A 21,001-nucleotide genomic window follows, 5' to 3' on the forward strand; every position below is an offset into this window, starting at 1 on the left:
CCACACTTTTCAAGCTATATGCAACCAAGATGCTAATTAAAAAAAATGTGGGACCATAAAGGAAATATAGTGGTTACTTGCTTATTCTGCATGCATCTGATGCTAATTTAATCAACAGCATCACACATAGTCCCCCAGCACCTCCAGGACTGATCCCTGAGGAGAGGCAGGAATGAACCTTGAGCACTGCTCAGAGTGACCCCCAAACAAACCAAAAAGCCAACCAAACAAAATAATGATAATAAAGTGTTATTCAGCGGCATTTCAGAAAGCATGGTTCAATTCACCTGTGTGCTAACATTTCACGTCTGGTTGTGACTTAATAATATAATATATCCAAGCTCTGCCAGGAGTGATCCCTGAGCAGAGAGCCAGGAGAGTCAGGAGAAAAGTTTGAGCTTTTTGGGATAGTCATTGGGTTATTGTTATGAATGACATTAAATCATTGGGTATAGTAAAAAAAAGCCAAATCATTTTTTTTTTTTTTTTTGCTTTTTGGGTCACACCTGGCGATGCACAGGGATTACTCCTGGCTCTGCACTCAGGAATTACCCCTGGCGGTGCTCAAGGGACCATATGGGATGCTGGGAATCAAACCCGGGTCAGCTGCGTGCAAGGCAAATACCCTACCCAATGTGCTATCGCTCCAGCCCCGTATTATCATTTCTTTGGGCATTTTGATTTGAGTTTTTTGTTATTAGTATATAAGATAGAATTGGATAACACACATAAGTAATTTCACTTAATCTTATTGAAACTACTGACTCTTCTTTTAGAAAACATTAAAAAGTTAGAGAAGCACATTTAATAGTCCCATCACCCAGGAATTATACTTTTTATTTTTATTACAATCTTCTGATAATTTTCAAGGTCAATACCATACACATACTTTACATTTTATATAACTAATTATAATAAAAAATTAAGGAAATTACTCTTTATTTTATTTTTAATATTTTCATATTTAATTTATGATGATATTTTATTATGCTCTCTATTTTGGATTATTTGGAGTTTCTAAAATGTTATCTATTTTAGACATGGAGAGTATCACACAATGTGAAATGAGTCAGGAAGAGAGGGACAGATATAGAAGGACTGCACTCATTTGTGGAGTATAAAATAACATAACATGAGAAACCCAAGGGCAGTATATACAACAGTTATGAAGATTGCTCTATAGTTAGAAGCCTGCCACATGAGAGGACAGCTGGAAAAGGGAAGGTATCACTAAGAAAATGATGATTGGAGGAATTGATCGGGATAAGAGATATGTGCTGGAAGTAGATAAAGGACCAAACATGATAACCTCTCAGTACATGCATTGCAAACCATAATGCCCAAAAGTATAGAGACAATATGGGGAATATTGTCTGCCATGGAGGCAGTGGGAAGGTGGGAAAGGGGGGGTATACTGGGGATATTGGTGGCGAGGAATGTGCACTGGTGGAGGGATGGGTGTTTGATCATTGTGTGATTGTAACTCAAACATGAAAGCTTGTAACTATATCTCATGGTGAATCAATAAAATTTAGAAAAAAATTAAAATGTTAACCATTTTATAAATAATGATCAAATTGTATAGTATGTTTGTTTTACAAAAATGCAATTGTTTTCTTAGCTAGACATACATCCAAACTATTGTATTATCTCCTGTCCCACTTGTCATACAAGTAGAGTTTTGTTCAAAAGCTATGAATATGTGGAGATCTTTTGGCACTTATTTCTAAGTTTTTGGTTTATGTAAAAGAAGACATAAGTGCTAAAATAAAAATTCCCTGTTAATCAATTCATGTAAGTACTTACAACAGTTTTTTTCATCCATATTATCAGGGCAGTCTGGGAACCCATCACAGATGACTGTGTGCTTCAAACACTGTTTATTGGATGGACATTCCCAAAGATCTCTCTCTTTACATCCTGGAAAAAAATATTGCTGTCATTAGATGTGGAGACAAAAATAATTGATGAATTTGATCAAGGCATGGAGAAAAATTTCAACATAAAGTAATGATTTGTTTTTCCTTAAAAAGTTTTCATTCCAATATCCCATAAAGATGCAATTTCCAAAGAAGAAATACTCAATAATCTCCATATTGCAAGACAAGTAGTATGGCTTTCCTAAGAGAAGATTAAAAGTGACATATGGGAAATTAAAAAAATGAAAAAGCAAGTGCACATTAATGTTCATCTTCAGCTGTTCCTTTTGCTTTCTGAATCAATTTGCAACACATAAGACTCATCTATAAAATGATGAGTTGTACTTTTAAACAAATATGCCAAACCCAGGGATCTAAATTCATATTACTTTACATGTAATTGCCATCAACAAATGGCGAGACCATCTGTATATTTAGCAAAAGAAGCTTTTCTATGCCAAATACCTACAAAATAGTTTAAGAGCCAGGTATGAAATCCATTATATCTGTAATATAGTCAGAGATTTAATGGTAAGACATTTTATAATTAATATGATAAAAATGAACATAACTAATACAACATCAAGATTATAAGTTTGGGGCTGGAATGATAACACAGAAGGTAGGACATTTGCCTTGCACGCAGCCAACCTGGGTTCGATTCCCAGCATCCCATATGGTCCCCCAGCACCGCCAGGAGTAAACCCTGAGCATCGCTGGGTGTGACCCAAAAAGAAAAAAAAAAGATTTTAAGTTTGAACAGAAATTGCCTATAAAATCTCAAATTGCTGCAATGATGGATCCAATGCCATTTGGATCCAATACAGTTAATTTCTCACGTCGGCTGAAACACACCAAGAGTCAAATGTGTTATCATCACTCCAGTTGGATCCATGGTCCTCAAAGGCTATGAGTATATAAGGGAAGAAAACACATGGCATTTACTACTAAGTATTTTCCTCCAGACCTTAATCCTGTCTAAAACAGCAGCTAGCACTCTGAAAGTCCTCAACACACCTGCCTTTTAAATAGAACTTTGTTTCACATAACCAAAATGTCACTTGTTCCTGGAAAAAGACTGTAAGTGAAAATGCGAAGTGGTGCTCAAATAAAATAGCTTAGAATGCTATTTTCCATCTGACCTGGAACAGATAATTCAGGAAATTATCTGACCTAGTATAGATAATTCAGAGAAGTTTTGTTGATTATTGGACTTGGGTTTCTTGGAATTCATTATAAGAAAAGGTCTGCTCTTTTTCAAAATTGTCATTGAAAACATTATCAAAATAAACCATCAGAAGAGAAAGCTGTACTATCTCCTAAATTGGACCGAAGTGTTTTATCATTCCAAAATGTCACTGTCACTGTCCCTGTCATCCCGTTGCTCAGAGGAAATAGTGACATCATTGATTAGCTAAAAAAAAAAAAACTGGAAGATTTTAGCCCAGAAAGATCTTTCCTGAGAACTCATGGAGATATCTGGAGTTATTCCCTAGAAAAAGGATACAGACGTCATCTGGAATTTTCTGACAATGAGAGTCTCAGAGTTCCCTAGAGATATAAGAAGAGTTGGAACCAATGCAGTCCATTTCTCATGTCAGCTAAAACATGCCACAATTCAGTTTTTGTCAAATGGCATAATCTGCTCATTCCATCAGGGAGCAGGGGAAATCAAGAGGTCTCAGTGTCCTGCTGTGCTGTCCAGCTCTGGGGGATGCATCTCTCATCAGCTCCGACACTTGCTAACAGAATAAGAGCGAACACAGCATGCCTGTCTGACTATCCATAAAAGGCACCCTTTCTATGAGCATGGAGAAAAACCTAGACCGTTCTTATGACTTGATGAAAGACCACACAAGTAGATTTTCTGAGACATAAATTCTGCTTTTCCATGAATAGTAATTATAATAATAACATAACATTTATTTCCCACTATTGTACCGTACCACCTCCTAAATATTAGATTTAATTTTTACAATAGGACCACAATGTCAGTATTAGAACCACCATTCTATAAGTGACACAACAGCTTTAGAGAACATAAAAAACCGTTGCCTGTGACAGATGCAACAACCTTATAGAGAAAATCCCAGTTGGAATCCAGGTGCCAGCCTTTGGCAATACAACCCATCCACTAAGCACTGTAAGATGAGAGTACACAGGACACATAAGGAGTGGGAGGAATAGAAGCATAATTTAGTGCCAAATATCTGCAATGAAAGCCAGCTTCTATTTCATTAGTCATGTGACCTATGATAAATTACTTAACTTTTCTGAACCTCAATTTAATTATTTACAAAATAGTACTAATAGTATCTGTTAGCATGGATTGTTGTAAGGATTAAGTGAGTCTTCTACAAGCATTGATTTATCCTTCTGTATCTATTCTTTTCTCATAAAAGCTTTCATGGCCTGATACCTCTTTGGTGGAGTTATGGTGAGCATAAAAATACATAAAATTAAAAGGTCAAGACATTAGTCATATGGAAGATAGCATTATTATTTTATAAAGAAATTATTCTTTCTTTAAGAAACATGGTGGGTAAAATTATGTATTTAATGTATGCTCTAGAAGAGAAAGGGTATGTCTACTCTGCTATTAAGAAAGATGAAACCATGCCTTTGGGGACAACATGGATGGATAGTGACGTGGTTAGGCTAAGTGAAATCAATCAGAAAGTAAAAGAAAATTATGAGATAATTGGAAAGTAAAAGAAAATTATGAGATAATTTTACTCATGTGTGGAATATGAATTACTAAGGCTAGAAAATAAATGAGCAGAAACCAACTAATGATAGTGGTTCCTTGAGGGAAATGAAGAAAGCAGATGGACTACTTAGAGTATTTTTTGTGGTGAGAACTAGTACTTTTGTGGTGGGAAATGATGAAAATTACAGGCAGATAGAATTGAGTGTCTGCACACACATACACACACACAATTTTACAGTGCTATAATCCAGTGTAAGATAATGAAAATACTTACATTTAAATGAAAAAGTGTTTGACACCAGTAAAATTAAAGATAGGTATGAATGAGATGGACTGTTTAAAGAAATTGTAGGTTATGAAATTAGATTATGTCAAAAAACCACAGAACACGGAGTGACCTGCCCATGGAATGTACAGAGATTTGGTCAACAAATTCATTTTGGTTTTCCAAGGACTTTATGGATTTGGAAATTAAGCATCTGTCTTTCAGAGAATCACTCACTGTCCAGGGCAAGTCAGGATATCACTTCACTATAAGTCTGCTAAGCATTCTGCCAGTTTCTTTGCTCATTCTGGTTTCAAGTTCCCCCAATTTCCGTGAAGCCATCTTCCCCCCCAGAGGCCAGTTCTACCCGAACAAGAACACCTCTCTATTGCCCAAAACGCAGTTATTAAAAGCAAAGAGAGTAGATCACCTTATGGCCCTTTATAGTTTCTGCTTGGTAAGACTTGAATAAGTACAGGAATATAGGGCCTGTGGGTCTGATCATTAATTAGGTCTGTTCACTTGAGCTGCTTTCAGGAAAAGCAATCTTCAGGGAGGAGCTGGTCACTAAAGGAAGGTAGGCAAAAGATTCTGGTCCTGGAGCTGACAAAGCCTGAACAGTCTGGATCGCAACATCATGTCTCATCCAGCATCTGCCTCAGAAAGTGGCTGAGGATGTGCCCAGAGGGCAGATCATAAAAGTTGTAATGGTCGCATCGGAGTCAATAGGTCTGAAAACATTAACCCCTTCTATAGTGTGCACTATATAGGGCCATGGAACCCCAATATCCAAGAGCAGCCACAGCGGGCTGTGCCCCAGCTTTAGGGGCAGCAATCCCAAGACTAGTCCAGTTGCTCTCCACTTCTGCCATCATGTCTGAACTGTTCCCCTAATTCTGGGTTACCTCTGCCTTTACAGTGTCAGCTCACGTCCTTCTCAAGTTGATGGAGCAAGATGAGGAAATGAAAGGGACTCTCAACAGCAGACTAGGGGTCCCTCAAAGACTGAAACCCTGGAGATAAAGACATCTAACCCAAACTAAACGAGCTCTACTTTTGTAGAGAGAGTTGCATGGCTGCCCATGTTTTGCTGCCCAGTCTGTGACTTGGACAAGACCTGTCAGCCTGCTCTTCTTGACCATTTGCAAGATCTCCATCTGTCACAGCTGTTTCAAAGCTGGAAAAGAACTCCTTTGCTCAAGGGATATCCCTGGGGTGAACTTTCTAGGAAATTGCTTCCTGGATTTCCTAGCACTGGGTTTTGGGTTATTGCTTTCTCTAAGAACTAACTGAGACATGCTCTAAGCTGTGGTGGTTAAAAGAAAGAGTTCTCGATGTTTTTGTGTTTTGTTTTTTTTTTACTTTTTGGGTCACATCCAGAGATGCACAGGGGTTACTCCTGGCTCATGCACTCAGGAATTACTCCTGGCAGTGCTTGGGGACCATATGGGATGCTGGGAATTTAACCCAGATCGGCTGCGTGCAAGGCAAATGACCAACCCGCTGTGCTATCGATCCAGCCTCGAGTTCTCTATGTTTTACATGAAAGGAAACTCGGGCCCCAAGAAGTAAAGTGACTGGTCAAAAAAGTCACACAAGCTGTAGGTGTGAGTTGGGATTTGAGTCTAAGATTAAGCCTACACAGAACATTCCAGAATATTCCATACTGCCTGCCGAAAGACACAAACAAGGTAGCAAAGCAGATGACCAAGTAGTAAAATGTCAAAAAGGAGGTGCCAAAGTAATTATACAGTGGATAGAACACTTTCCTTGCACACAGCTAACCCAAGTTTGGTTCTCAGCACCACATATGGTGCCCTGAATTCACCAGGAGTGATCTTGGAGCTCAGAGCCAGAAGTAAGCCCTGACTACTATCGGGTGTGACCCCTTTCTAAAGGATCCACCAAAACCAAAATAAAAGGTATCTCCCTTAAAATGGTAAAAATAATTACTACCAAGAAGGCTCAAAGATCATTCCCCAAACTGTAGGCGGAAATTGCATGGTGTGCATACCACATGGTTGGGCACAGTAAGTCTCATTTGTCTCAGTGAGTCACAGAGCAAAGTATGCAGTCTCTTTCCTATACTAAGAGACATGAGGGCTTAGAGTTACTATTTTGAGTATTTTTTTAAAAACATGTCAATCACATCCTGTTTGAGAAGATATACCAAATACTTCTACGGAGCTCAAACAGATGGGGGGGCACAGGAAGTGCAGAAAACTGAAATCTAAAGGCAACATAATGGGACAATTCATCCATATAATTGAATCGGGGATGAGGGAGTGTTGAGATAAAAGGGCTTTGGGTCTTTGGAAGAGTAATGTGTGGTGTAGGAGTTAAATGCACTAGAAGCCAATTATTACAGTATTATTAACGACAGAATCTCATTCCATAAAAATTTTTAAAAAACATTTAAGGTCAAGCTGTAGACCCACAAATATTATAGTCAGAGGTACTAGAAGTTATTATTAATAATATTGTAAATCACATAATTTCAATCCATTAAAATTTTTTACAAAACCATTTAAGTTCAAGCTGTAGACCCACAAAAAAAAAAGATTCAAGTCATATTTGAAAGAAATTTTTTTTTCATTTGTCCTTAAGAGGAGAAAACAATTCGCAATCATTTAAATAGAAAGGCACCTAGTGAATAGGACACTGGTATCTCACTCTTTCTCCATAAGGGGTCTATACTTTCATATAAAATGATAATAAATCAGTAATTGTGAAGCCACCTTTATTTATGTAATAAAGATCTCATTTCTACAGTAATTAAAGGACTCTCTTGAGGTTGGAGAGATACTGCAAGGGGTAAGGCACTTTTCCTGAATGCAGCTAACCCAGCACCGCTACAGTGATCCCTGAACAGAGTCAAGAGTAAGTCCTGAGCACTGCCAGGTATGTCTCCCAAACCAAAAAATATTTATAAATACAAAGACACTATATCAGCTCTTTCTTGTTTAATAGCTCCAGTGAGGAGACCTGGTCTTACTCTACAGCCCAGGAACCACTTGTGCCCAGGAGTTCACTCACTGCTTGGACAGAGGTTGAGCTAATATCTGACTTGAGATTCAAATCTATAGTGTGAAGGTACAGTTCGGAAATACAGCCTTCTTATTTTCCTTAGCTCTCCTTTCTTTTCATTGTTCTAGATTATTTCTTTTCCCTGATCTTTTACCTGCCTGCCGTCCGACCTATTGCCCCACCCACCCCTGCTCCTTCATTGCTTGGATATCAATGCTTGGGAAGGAATTGCTGAAATATAATCTCATTTCATAAAATTTTTGTCTTATGGAGTCAGCATATGTTCAGTTCATGACAGATCACCAACCCTCAAGACACTACAGTGCTTCTATGTTGATACAGTGTGGATTCTAGAACTCACTCCCATATTTTAGGCGTCCCTCCATGAAGCCATTCTGGAATGATAATATTCAGATTTGTATAATTTTTCCAAGTACTTGCTAAAACATTTTCAATGCTTACAATGTTTCCAGCTGTTGCTTACATCAGCAATTATACCATTAATACAACCTCAATAACAAATATTTACCACAGGAGATATTTCAGGATATAGTTCATTGCTAAACTCTAACGTATAGATTTAAAAAGTGTGGGGCTGGAGCAATAGCACAGTGGGTAGGGCATTTGCCTTGCACTTAACCAACCCAAGTTTGATTCCAAGCATCCCATATGGTCTCTTGAGTACTGCCAGGGGTAATTCCTGAGTGCAGAGTCAGAAGTAACTCCCGAGTATCTCCAGGTGTGCTTTGGATGTCATACCATATTTTTCTGCTGCAATGTGGCAATTAAAAACATAAAATTTTCAACATATCAATTACTTTCTGACTAAATTGAATAAATAACTAAATAAGCCACGTCCAACTGCTCACATACCAAATTCTGCAGGATGATATATCATTCCCAATGTCCTCCCTTCCGAAATCTGACACGCCATTTCATCGGTAAAGACGCATATAGCACCTGATCCAGAAAAGGCCAGACCTGAACACCTGAAGAATCTGCCACCAGTACTTTTCAGTACACTGGCTCGGCTCTTCACATGCTGGTTCCGTCTGTATGCAAGGTTCCATCCCAATGGAAAACCAGCAGGACCTTTCTGTTGTACAAGAAGAGAGACATCCACGACATTGGCAACTATCACCCAATCTGCCTGTTGTCCGTCGTCTACAAGTTGTTCACTCAAGTCATCCTGAATAGAATAGGCAGAACACTAGATGAAGGACAACCATGCAAGCAAGCTGAGTTCTGAAAAGGATTCAGCACAATCAACTATATCCACACAGTGACCAATCTCATTGAGGTTTCGCAAGAGTTCAAGATGCCGTTCTGTCTAGCATTCATCTATTTAAAGAAAGCCTTTGATTCTGTTGATACTGAAGCAGTCATCGAAGCCCTAGCCAAACAGGGCGTTCAAACTCAGTACATCAAGATCCCACATGAGCTGTATTATGGATTCACCACCAGGATCTCACCATTCTACAAGGAAGTGATCATCAACTTAAAGAGAGGAGTGTGGCAGGGTGATACCATTTCACTGAAACTCTTCAGTGCCACCCTCGAGATCATCATGCGATGACTGGAATGGGGAGGAATGGGAGTGAGGATAGATGGTCGGCAACTACACCAGCTCCACTTTGCTGATGACATAGTTCTAATAACGCCAAACATTAGTCAAGCGGCACAAATGCTGGCCAACTCTGACCACAAGTGTGGAAAGGTCGGACTGCAGCTGAATCTCAGCAAAATGATGCTCACGAAAAAAGAAGTAGTCCCTGACATTCCATTTGCTCTCAACAGAACGAACATCTCCGAATACAGCAGATATGTGTACCTGGGTTGAGAGCTCAACATGAGGAATGACTTGGAGCCAGAACTGCACAGGAGGAAGAGAGCAGCGTGGAATGCCTTCAAGAGCATCGAAGAAGTGGTTAAGAGGACAAAGAAACTTTTGCTCTGGGCACATCTTTTCGACTCCACCATTCTTCCTGTACTAATATACACCTCAGAGACCTGGGCCCTGTGAAAACAGGGTGAGAATGCTATTCCAGTCTCCCAAAGAGGAATCAAAAGAGCTATGCTTGGAATCTCACATTTCACTCAAGTGAGAGAAGGAATCCGGAGTTCCATCCAACCTCCATCGATGATCAAGAATCAGGGATGCTGTCTCCGTTTGCCAAGACATCAAAAATCAGATGGGCTGGACATGTAATGCGATTTAGAGATGACCGCTGGACTAGTGCTGTTACTGACTGGATTCCACGGGATGCCAAAAGACCACATGGCTGCCCACCTACGAGATGGTCGGACTTCTTCGTAAAAACCCTGAACAAACAGTTTGAGGCTCTTCCTATTCCTGGAGTGAGCAGATACCACTGGGCTACACTAGCATGTGACAGGATCGAATGGAGACATTATCAGCACCCACTCAAGCAAATCAAAGATCAATGGGATGACAAGTGATATGACTGAAGTGATTGTTTTGAGGAATGAACCAAATAATATTAGAAGTTCTGAAGGAGCTTCTGGTGAATGAATAGTTAATTGTCACTTTATTCAGTGAAGCCCAAGCATGTAAGTACCTTCTAGTTCATAATAGATGGAGTAACTCAGAAGGACATAAAACTTGTTGTATAACTCAGCTTTATTGGAGTTGTGGTTTGCCTTCCTAGATTGTATGCATGCCCACGAACACTCACAGAACAAAGAGACAAATTGAGCAATTCGGCAAAATGAAAGCTAGATGATTTCCTAACAGTTTGTTTTTGAATGTGATTTTGTTATTTGGTTTTAGATGGGATGAACATTCAAAGCTTCAGACAAGCCCATTCCAACACATGCATTCATCCAAAGGGGAATACCTGTATAATTTAAATCTTCTATGACTAGAAAATTTAACGTGAATGTTCTCAGAACTTAATACTAATGGAGCAATTAGTGTAACTCCATATGTGTTCATTTCTTACCATATCTTAATGTAGCTTAACTAGATATTTTAGCAATGTCAACAATATTTTGAGAGTTTTATAGAGATCAGACATTTATTCCATTGTTCCTCTGTATCTTTAATTATGTGATTAAAATATTGAAGAAAACTCATTATTTAACTAGCAATCTATCATTTAAAACCCTATAGTGCTTTAAATGTCTTTTTTTCCCCTTAAGAATATATTATAGTACATGGGACTTTTAGTCTAGGGAAACTTCTTTACTAAATTAAGCTTGTATGTTTCTCAACTATTCAGTCTTATACAGCAAAGTTTTGTTTGCAACTGAGTTCAGTGTAACCTCTTTGAACTATTCAAGGAAATCTATTTTAAATTGTATCCTAGAATACCATAACCCATAAAGTCAGAGCCTACTGAACAAATCTAATAGTTCTTAAGTAAATCACTTAGATAATGGATATTCAATGAGTTTTGACTTATTTCTTTATCTAAAAAAAACCACAAACACATAAATATCTAATAGTTTCTTAGAACACTGTATATTCCACTACAACAAAATTACCCCAGTCATTGTACCATCATTCTGACAGTTCTAATTTTCTAGAAGATGCACTTGTCTATATTTATAGCAGTTGATAAGATTTCAGTAGATTGTCTGTGACATTTTGTCTAGACCAGAAGGGCAATGTCTGCTATGGAAAATTCATTTTGGGTAGCAAGGCAATCTTTCATACCTCAAAGGTTAAAAGAATAAGATGATTTCAAAAAAGACACATTGTCTTATGTGATCCAGTTAAAATATATATATATATAAAATAAAAACAATCCATAAGAATCATAAGAATAACCAACTATTCTGGCTAGTTCTTCATTCATCCTACTTTCCTCCAGAATATTGTTTAGCAAAGGATATTGTTCTTCTACTGTTCCTTGACACATGTTTGAAGTAACAAGGATAAAAGCTTGAAAGGACTAAAAAGAATAAAATTGGAATTGGCTCCACTTAAATTACCATTGCATTTCTTGCCATTGGTGATTTTGGAGTTAAAGGCAGAAATGTCAGAAAAAATTTTATCCTTTGCCAACAGAGACGACATCATATAAGGCATAAAAATGAGTTTCAATTAAAATTTAGCTTGGGAGCCTGAACTCTGTCTTTATGTATCTAAATAGATGACTATTTAACATGGAAATCATATGCAAAGACAACTGTTTTATAGTCTCGAAAAATAAAAATAGTTCCTCACATTCATGAATTGTTCTTTTACTCAGAGTTTATATACATATATATGTACATATATATACAGAAATATATATATGTGTGTATATATGTATATCCAAGACGAACATATGAGTAATTTATGATAAGTCAATAGAGTTGAAGAATTTGGTATTTGCTTGTTGTTAGGCAATGTCTTCAAGAGGAAAAGAATTCTGCTTTGGGCTTTGATAATTCAAAAAGGAAACACATTACTAACATTCGGTCCTCTTCACTAATTAATGACTATCAGTGAACTGTTGGCATTGGTTAATATGGTCCTCAACCTAACTTGTATTGAATTAACCATACATTTAATAAAAGTGTTATTGCATATAATTACCACAGTTTTCTTCATCACTGTCATCATCACAGTCAGCCTGGCCGTCACATCTTCTGGAAGCCAGGACGCACCGTCCTGATCTGCACTTGAAATGACTAGGTGAGCATTCTGTTAGGAAACAATGAGCCAACAATCAACAGAAACATTGGATAATTCATTATTTAGATGTCATATGTTGTGGAAGAACTGTTACTTAAGAATAAAGAAGAAACAAAGAAGAAAGTTAATTTGGATTTCTCCTATCTACTTGTCAGCATTTTCTCCATTCATGGTCTTATCTCTCTAGATGAGTTGCTTAATTTCCTTCTGCTTTCCAGTAATTTATTATCTTTCCACGGAGAAAACTTACTGTACAGCTTCTGGAACCTGAAATGCCCTGTGGAGTCAATGTAGCTTCCCCCACTATGTCAAAATGTTTCTAGTCACTATCTTTCCACTAGTAGGCGGGTTCCTCATTCTTTTCCTCTACCTGATGGACCCATGTTGTCAACATCTCCAAATGTTTTTCATTTGAAGAAACTAATGCTTGATAGTAACTATCACCTTCAGGACACAGAGTAAAAAAACAGCATCTATACAAATTAGACTTTGTCTCAACAACAACAACAACAAAATCTTATAGTCCCATCAAAAATGGAGAAAGAAGAACAAGCTCTTCTATGAAGAGGACTTATGACTGACCATGAGTCATAACAAAAGTTTTCATTGTCTCTTATAAACAGGGAAATTTATTTCAAGATGGTAAATCAGATATGTCACCAGTGAAAATGACACACACACACATATGCAAACAAAAAACTGGAAACAACGTGTTTATGGGGATATGATGAAAAAAAGGACCCTCATTCACTATTGGTGGAAATGCTTATCAGCCCCTGTGGAAAATAAGGTTTTTTATGGAGATTTATGGAGATTCCCCCAAAAAGTTGACAACAGAGCTTCTATATGATGCCGCAATTCCCCTTTTGGGCATCAACTTCCAAAACACACCCAAAAAATCATTTAAAAGGATGTTCTCAAAAGTTGGATAGATGGCATAGTAGGCAAAGTTGCTTGACTTGTCAAGTGATTGACATGATTTGGATCCCTGGTACCACATATAGTACCCTGAGTATCACCGGGAGTGATCCTGAGAAGAGGGCCAAGAGCAGATCCTGTGCTCAGCCAGGTATGGGTCTAGAACCAACATAAAAAAGAAATAAAACAGCAAAGATATACGCACACGAGAGTTCATTATAGCACTAACTACAACAGCCAGGATATAGAAACTGGCCAAACATTCATTAATAGATGAATGAGTTAAGGAATTGGGGAATAGATACACAAAGGTAAATCACATATCAATAAGAAAGGATAAAATAATGCTACAATTTGGAAAGAAGTGGAGGGATCAGGTTAAGCTAAGTAAGTCTCAGGAAGGATAAAAACCATATCTCATCTGTGACATTAAGAGAAACAAAACAAAGGAATAGATAGTATTAAACAATGACAAACTGTTGGTCTTGGATTACAAAACTCAGTTTACCAAGAAGTGAAGGAGGAGGAGAAAGGAGAAGGTGGGTTGGAAGTGACATATGAACAGTGATAAGGGTCTTGGGCACTTTGGAGGTAGTGACAGTGCAGTAACTACAAATTAAAAACCTAACCTTTCACACTATTGTTACCATGTTACCTAAACTACAATGGTAATAATTAGAAGAAGTAACAATAGGTTTTGTACATTAAGTGTGGTTAAAATAAATGCTTATAATATTGAACTCCACTTTGCAATTTGTTTTTTAATTGACTATAATTTCTAGCAAATGAGCACCACATTTTCAGTATAATCAAGTTTAGAGATTCATTGACTTATGCAGGAAAATTATGAAACAACAACAGAGAAACTTAAAAAGACCCATTTTAGATTCCCACTGTAACTAATTTAAAAATTAACCTTCTACATCTTCATCAGGCATAAGACAAGTTTGATTGTCTGAATTTTCTTCTGGAAACTGATTGCAATCTGTGTCTTCAGGCCACTGTAGGCCCACAATCCCAAGAACAGACTCGCAACGTTCTTTGGAGTGTTCACACAGCACTCTAAAGGAGTAAGAAAGAACATGTGAAGCAGAAATCCATAAAAATGTGGAAGAAACATCAGCAGGGGTGTGGCTTTTAACATGATAATGAAGAGGTGACTGGAAATTGGGAAGGGCTCTACTGCACAGTTTCCACTGGCTAGTACTGTCCAGCTAGGGATCTGGGGTCTCAATAAGTACAAAAATCTTGTTACAATTCTATCCTGACTCAACCAAAACCCTAAGAATGGAATAAGGTCTTTTCATCTTGGAGGAGTCGCAACACTCTCCAAAAGACAGGACTCAGGCAAGACTGTTTCAGCATTCTTTTTCTCTTTTTAAATTTTTAAAATTTTATTGAATCATCGTGAGACAGTTACAAGCTTTCATGTTTGGGTTACAATCTCACAATGATCAAACACCCATCCCTCCACCAGTGCACATTCACCACCACCAGTATCCCGGGTATACCCCTCCTTAACCTCAGAGAATCCTACTAAATTTTCTGGGATGAAAAGAAGGGGTCAAGACGGTTTTGGTTATCTAATATATATGTTAATTGGATATTATTTTAATATTATTGTCACTTAGTCATAACTAGAGTATCACATAATGGTTATTTTGTATTTTTATGGATTGAATAATTAAGAACTCAGCTCTTGGCCCGTTTGATAATGATACTGTTGATGTACTGTGCAACAGCGCAGAACCTATTTGTCTACTAGTTGCAAGTTAGTTCTTATAAGTGATCTAGGGCACAGATTCCCTTTTATAGTTTGCTTTTCTCATTCTTCCTTCATCTTTCAAGTATATACATCCTCCCACATTGTTACTTGATTTTGGGTGACGTGACAGTGCTCAGGGACAGGCTACCCCCAAAAGGTTATTTTGAAGGTGAGGGGGGGGAAACAAAAAAATATATAGACAAATATATTACAATTTAAATTCAATTTTGTTGGTAATTTAAATATATAAGTATAAAGTTAAAGAATAGGAAAAGTATATACAAAAGCAATTCACCAAAATACTGATTTAATGGCATTTCAAAATAGTTTAGCTTTAGTTTTAATTTCTTGTCCAAGATGATATAGGGTCCACACCCTGCAATACTCAAGGCTTAGTCCTGGTTCCATGCTAAAAAATCACTCCTGCATTTTTTTACGAGACCATATTTGGTGCCAGGGATCAACCCTGAATCAGTGGTATATAATGTAAGGCAAGTGCTTCGTATATTGTACTATATTTTTGCACCCTTATCTTAGGCATTTAATATGAAATGAAAGTCCTGAAGTTACAAATTCTACATATACATAAATATGTTTCAGAGAGTAATGCATTAGGAAGATTTTCATACACATATAAACAGAAAGTCAAGTGCAAAAATGTGTAAAAAACCACGAAAACTACTCACTATTACTGATCTTGCTTGGCAAAGCAAAGTAAGATTTTTATTTATTTTTTTTTTTTTGCTTTTTGGGTCACAAATGCTCAGGGGTTACTACTGGCTCTGCACTCAGGAATTACTCCTGGTGGTGACCTCAACCCCAGGTCAGTTGCATGCACCCTACCCACTGTACTATCCACTATCACTCTGGCCCCGGAAAGTAAGATTTTAAAATAACTTCTTAATATAAAATTTATAGATATTTTGTTAGCAGTACTTTAAAAGGCAGCGATCTGGGTTCAATTCCTCCATCCCTCTCGGAGAGCCCGGCAAGCTACCGAGAGTATTCCGCCCCACAGCAGAACCTGGCAACCTACCCTTGGCATATTTGATATTCCAAAAATAGTAACAGCAAGTCTCACAATGGAGATGTTACTGGTGCCCGCTCAAGCAAATAGATGAACAACGGGGACGACAGTGCTACAGTGCAGTGCTACTTTAAGAGGCATGTAATAAAATTTCTCAGAATCAGTTTGGTGCAAACCAATATTGTTTCACTATTTATTTGTAGAATTCATTCATTTCCCCAAATTATTTCAAAACTTTACCATTTCCGCTCCTAACTTTAAAGATGTCCCTACCTTGTCATCCATTTGATATTTGGTACACAATTTATTGTTTTCCATCTGTCCAGTATATTGATATTATTGCTTTTTTTTAAAGCTCTAGTGACTTCTGACCTCCACATATGGTTTTCATAGTTACTACCGACATTTAGACAAGCACATCTGTGCATTCAACCCCTTGATAGAAAACAGTATTGGAGAGTAGCAGCCACACTGTGACATACACATTGTACATGCACATTCTCTGACTACCACCCTAGCATGTGGCGTAGAAGAGAGCTAAACTATCACTAGTGTTTATTTAGATTTTATTGTTCATTGAGCCATTTACATTGATTTTCATTCATTTAATCTTATAACAATCTAACCCAACCCAGCCCAATTGCTATACTGATTTTGTAGGTAAAGAAACTAAGAAATTTATCTCAGGCTATACTGAAACTACAGAAGAATCAAGATTAGAATCAGTAGGTTCCATAGTACTCTTGTTTGTTTGTTTGTTTGTTTGTTTGGTGACACCTGGAAGTGGTCAGGGCTGACTCCTGGCTCTGAGCTCACAGATCACTCCTGGCAACTTAGGGGACTTTATGAGGTGTTGGGATTGAACCCAGGTTGACTGCATACAAGTCAAATCCCCTAACCACTGTACTGTCACTCCAGTCCCGACCAAGTAGTACTCTTAATTCATTGGATATTACTTATATCCTAAGCCCAACCACCATCTTAAAAATTTGTCTTGTATTTTACACAAGCAAACAGGAAAAGATTAGTATCATCTATTCCCTGTCCAATTTATCACACCATTTTAAGATTGGTGTGATAGCTCCTTCAGGCTATTTTCATTCTCCCTGGATGAAAATGAAGATGCCTACTGGAACCCCATGACAGGATGTCTCATTTGGGGCAAACTGGAGAGGGTGGGTGAGTCCCTCTACCCACCCCAACAAGCCCTGGCAGCCAAAAACTCTCTGGAACTCAATCGCTGGCATGCTTACAGCTGATCTCCACAGGCTTGTATAAGCCTCATCCATGAGTGAATCTGCAGAAAAACCCAGGTATGAGGGACTTGTGTATGAAATCTTTAGGTTTGCATGAAGACAGGGATGGGTGACCTCCCCTCAACCTCCCTGTGCTTCTAGTAGCCTGTTAGTCATACCCACGAACTCTGGTGTCATATAAGCTCATTAACGACCGTGATTCAGAAACACAGAAATAAACCTCAGACAAGGAAGAGAGCAACATGCTGAAGAGATGCCTCTAGACCCCAAAGTCACACCCAGTTAAAAATTTAATTCTATTTAAAATCTTAGAATCAAGATCTCATACTCTATACAAGGGCTTAATGACTCCAGGGCAATACAACAATCTTCACACACTTTCCTCTAAGGAAACTCTTTTCTATCATAGATTCATAAAAAAAAATTTAAAAAAGAAGATGCTTACTGGAGACCCCATTGTATTACCTGCAAGGAGGGATACGCTGGCTTGTATTCATGTCACACTTTGGTACCAAAATGGTGCAAGCAAAGAACATGAGGTATTTGTAACAGTTGGTTTGAACAAGTGCAGGGAACAGAGAGGATTCCCAACTGATGGAAGCTTCATTTTGAGTCCTGTGACCAAGGTAATTTGGGTAATTTGTATAGTTGTAAGGCAAATTCATGCAGAGCTCCAATGTAATCGGCTCACACTGGCCTAACAAGAAAGCATAGATACATAGAGATATAAATTTCACACCTTTGAAAAGCCATTTTTAAATATCTCACAAAATTAAATTCTAGCATTTCATTTTATTCTTTTGTTGTTATTTTATTTTGGCCCACCCAGTTGTGATTAGGGCTTACTCCTGGCTCTACACTCAGGGATCTTTCTTGGCATGAGTCAGGGTACCATATGGTATGCTGGAGATTGAACCCAGGTCAGCTGCATGCAAGGCCTTACCCTGACTTCTCTCCACTTTAAACTATCTTAGGCTGCAATGCAGTTACTGTGTAACACACTCTTCAAAATTGAAGTAACTTGGTCAATGAAGTGTCAAACTATAATTCATTTTTGTACATATAATTATTAACACAGTGCCCAGACAGATGTTTCTGAAAATGTTTTTCATCTACCCTTAGTGTAGTTTATTTGAAAGTTACTCTTTTCTGATTTTTTTAATCCAAATTTGTCTCATTACTTATTGCTCACTAAGTGTAGATTAATATATCCCCCATCATCTTCAAGGCCATTAAAACCAATGAATTAGTCTTAAAAGGCAATTGCCCATCCTTTCTCCTGTGTGTTTTATTGTTCAACAATGCATAAAATACAAAGATACAAGATTTCAGAGCAAAAAGAGGCAGAGATCTGTTGAACACCCAACGTCACTGAGAATAACATTTAACCTTGTGTCCAAGGTTTTCACAGTCTAGCACAGTCTAGCTTTCCTGCCTTATCATTTGGAACTATCTCATCAGCAGTATTTCCTTGATGATCCCAGATATTTATTAAGTTTTATCATTGTATTTTAGATGACATGTTTCCAATAGTATTAATGTTTCTGGGTTTGGTGTACAGAACTGCATTACAGAATTTACTGTACTGCATTGCTATTAATAGATCCAACACCCTCCACTACTGCTCTTACTTAATTCTAGCCCATGTCTTCATTCTACTCCACCCCCTCACTACATGGAAATAATGAGTTTTGTAATCCAAGGCTAAGGGTTTGTCATAGTTTGATACTGTCAATTCCTTTTTTTTTCTTTTTGTGTTACACCCGGTGATGCACAGGGGTTACTCCTGGCTTTGCACTCAGGAATTACTCCTGGTGTGCTCAGGGGACCATATGGGATGCTGGGATTCGAACCCGGGTTGGCCGCGTGCAAGGCAAACACCCTACCCACTATGCTATCACTCCAGCCCCTGTCAATTCCCTTTTATATTGCTATGTGTACCATCTATGAATAGGATCATCTGGTATTTGTCCTTCTTTTGACTTATTTCACTTAATATGATGCCTACCAGTTCTAAGTTCAAGATTTCATTTTTGTGAAATCATAGTATTGTATTGTGTATATGCACCACAATTTCTTTATCCATTCACCTCATTCTTGGACATTTGGGTTGTTTCCATCCATATTCAAGCTATATTGCACTATGTGCTGCAATGGACATGGATGTGCATATATTTTTAAAATTCGTGTACTTGTGTATGGGGGATATATGTTAATTAGTTCAATCTGGACACCAGATATTTAAAACATTTTATATAGCTTTGTAGGTATGTCAGCTTTTCTTTTGGTCCCTTTCTTGATCTGCTTATAAGCACCTATCAAGTGCAGCCAAGGTACCTGCTGCATGAAACAACCCTTTCTTCCTCTCTTCACAAGCTAACTCCTCCAGATTCTGCAGAGCTCATCAAAAATAATTCTTTCATAAATCCTCTCCGGTTCCCAGACCTGATACAGCAAGAATGTCTGCCAAGTTCAGAGCATCTCAAGCATGTGGCCACTGTCCACTCATTGCTCTCTGCTGAATTTCTTCCATCTTGCCTTGCCTCCCTCCACATACACAAATATAAGGTTTTCAAGAAATTAAGTTTGATTTCTTAATTTCAAAATTATGTATCTATAGCAATGCCAACGTGAAGAAAGGAAAAGAGGGTGAGGAGGAGAATAACCACAATGAAAATAAGACTTATAAGAACTCCACTCTTAATAGAATAAGAGAAAAATAAGAAATAGGCTTTTAAGGAACTATACACTCCATACTCTGCATAGAATAAGATACATTAGTTCTTACTTCTTAAATAAGAGTTTAAGGAACTCTACACTCTACAGACTTCATAGACTAAGAGACACACATGCCTGTAGCCTAACTGTAAGGAACAGCCCAGGAATGCAGTCTGGATCAAAGGCCAGGAGCATGGAGGGACAAGGGTAAGCAAGAACAGCTCAGGAAGCCTTCCAGGAGAAATGAGGCGAGGGCAGGTTTGGGAGAATGTGCTAGAAATGCTCCCTGATGGTGTTCCATCTGTTGGAGGCACATTACGTTACCAGAAGTGATAGAGGTAATCAAGCAGGTGTCTCGATAGAATAATTCTGGGGATAATTAATAAGACCCCTTGCCTTATTAAGCCTAATTATCCCAATTAAATTGAACTATTTGACTAGGAAGGGGAATGCAGGGACATTGATTAGCAATAATCACTGACATGAAATTGTTAAACAGCTCTTAGAACTTCTTACAAAAAAGAACTGAGTGATTCAGAGAGATTGTGTTACTGAGAAGTCTGATTTGGCCAGATTCAAAATCTCATGGACAAAATGAAATAAAGCTCCATTTTATCGAAGAATATGAAGTGCTGTAAAATTGGCAAAATCCTGAAACCAGGGTTTAGGATGGCGAGAAGAGAAGGGAAGCAAGGGACTGCGTCAGTTTACTATTTCCCTTGATTTGTAAAAGAAAAGTAACAGTTAATAT

The 21,001-nt window shown here is 37.9% G+C and overlaps 1 protein-coding gene across 1 annotated transcript in view; it reads right to left on the bottom strand.

Annotated features, from left to right (window-relative positions):
- Positions 1-21,001, bottom strand: part of CORIN (corin, serine peptidase) — a 246,600-nt gene that overhangs the window by 40,891 nt on the left and 184,708 nt on the right. Inside the window, exons 11-14 of the mRNA XM_055140495.1 lie at positions 17,998-18,229; positions 14,401-14,546; positions 12,468-12,575; positions 1,807-1,920 (exon numbers count right to left, since the gene is read on the bottom strand). Coding sequence (XP_054996470.1) covers positions 1,807-1,920; positions 12,468-12,575; positions 14,401-14,546; positions 17,998-18,229 — 600 coding nt within the window. The remainder of the gene's footprint in view (positions 1-1,806; positions 1,921-12,467; positions 12,576-14,400; positions 14,547-17,997; positions 18,230-21,001) is intronic.

This window comes from Sorex araneus, chromosome 5 (assembly GCF_027595985.1).
Source record: "Sorex araneus isolate mSorAra2 chromosome 5, mSorAra2.pri, whole genome shotgun sequence".
In the NCBI taxonomy this organism is placed as follows: domain Eukaryota; kingdom Metazoa; phylum Chordata; class Mammalia; order Eulipotyphla; family Soricidae; genus Sorex; species Sorex araneus.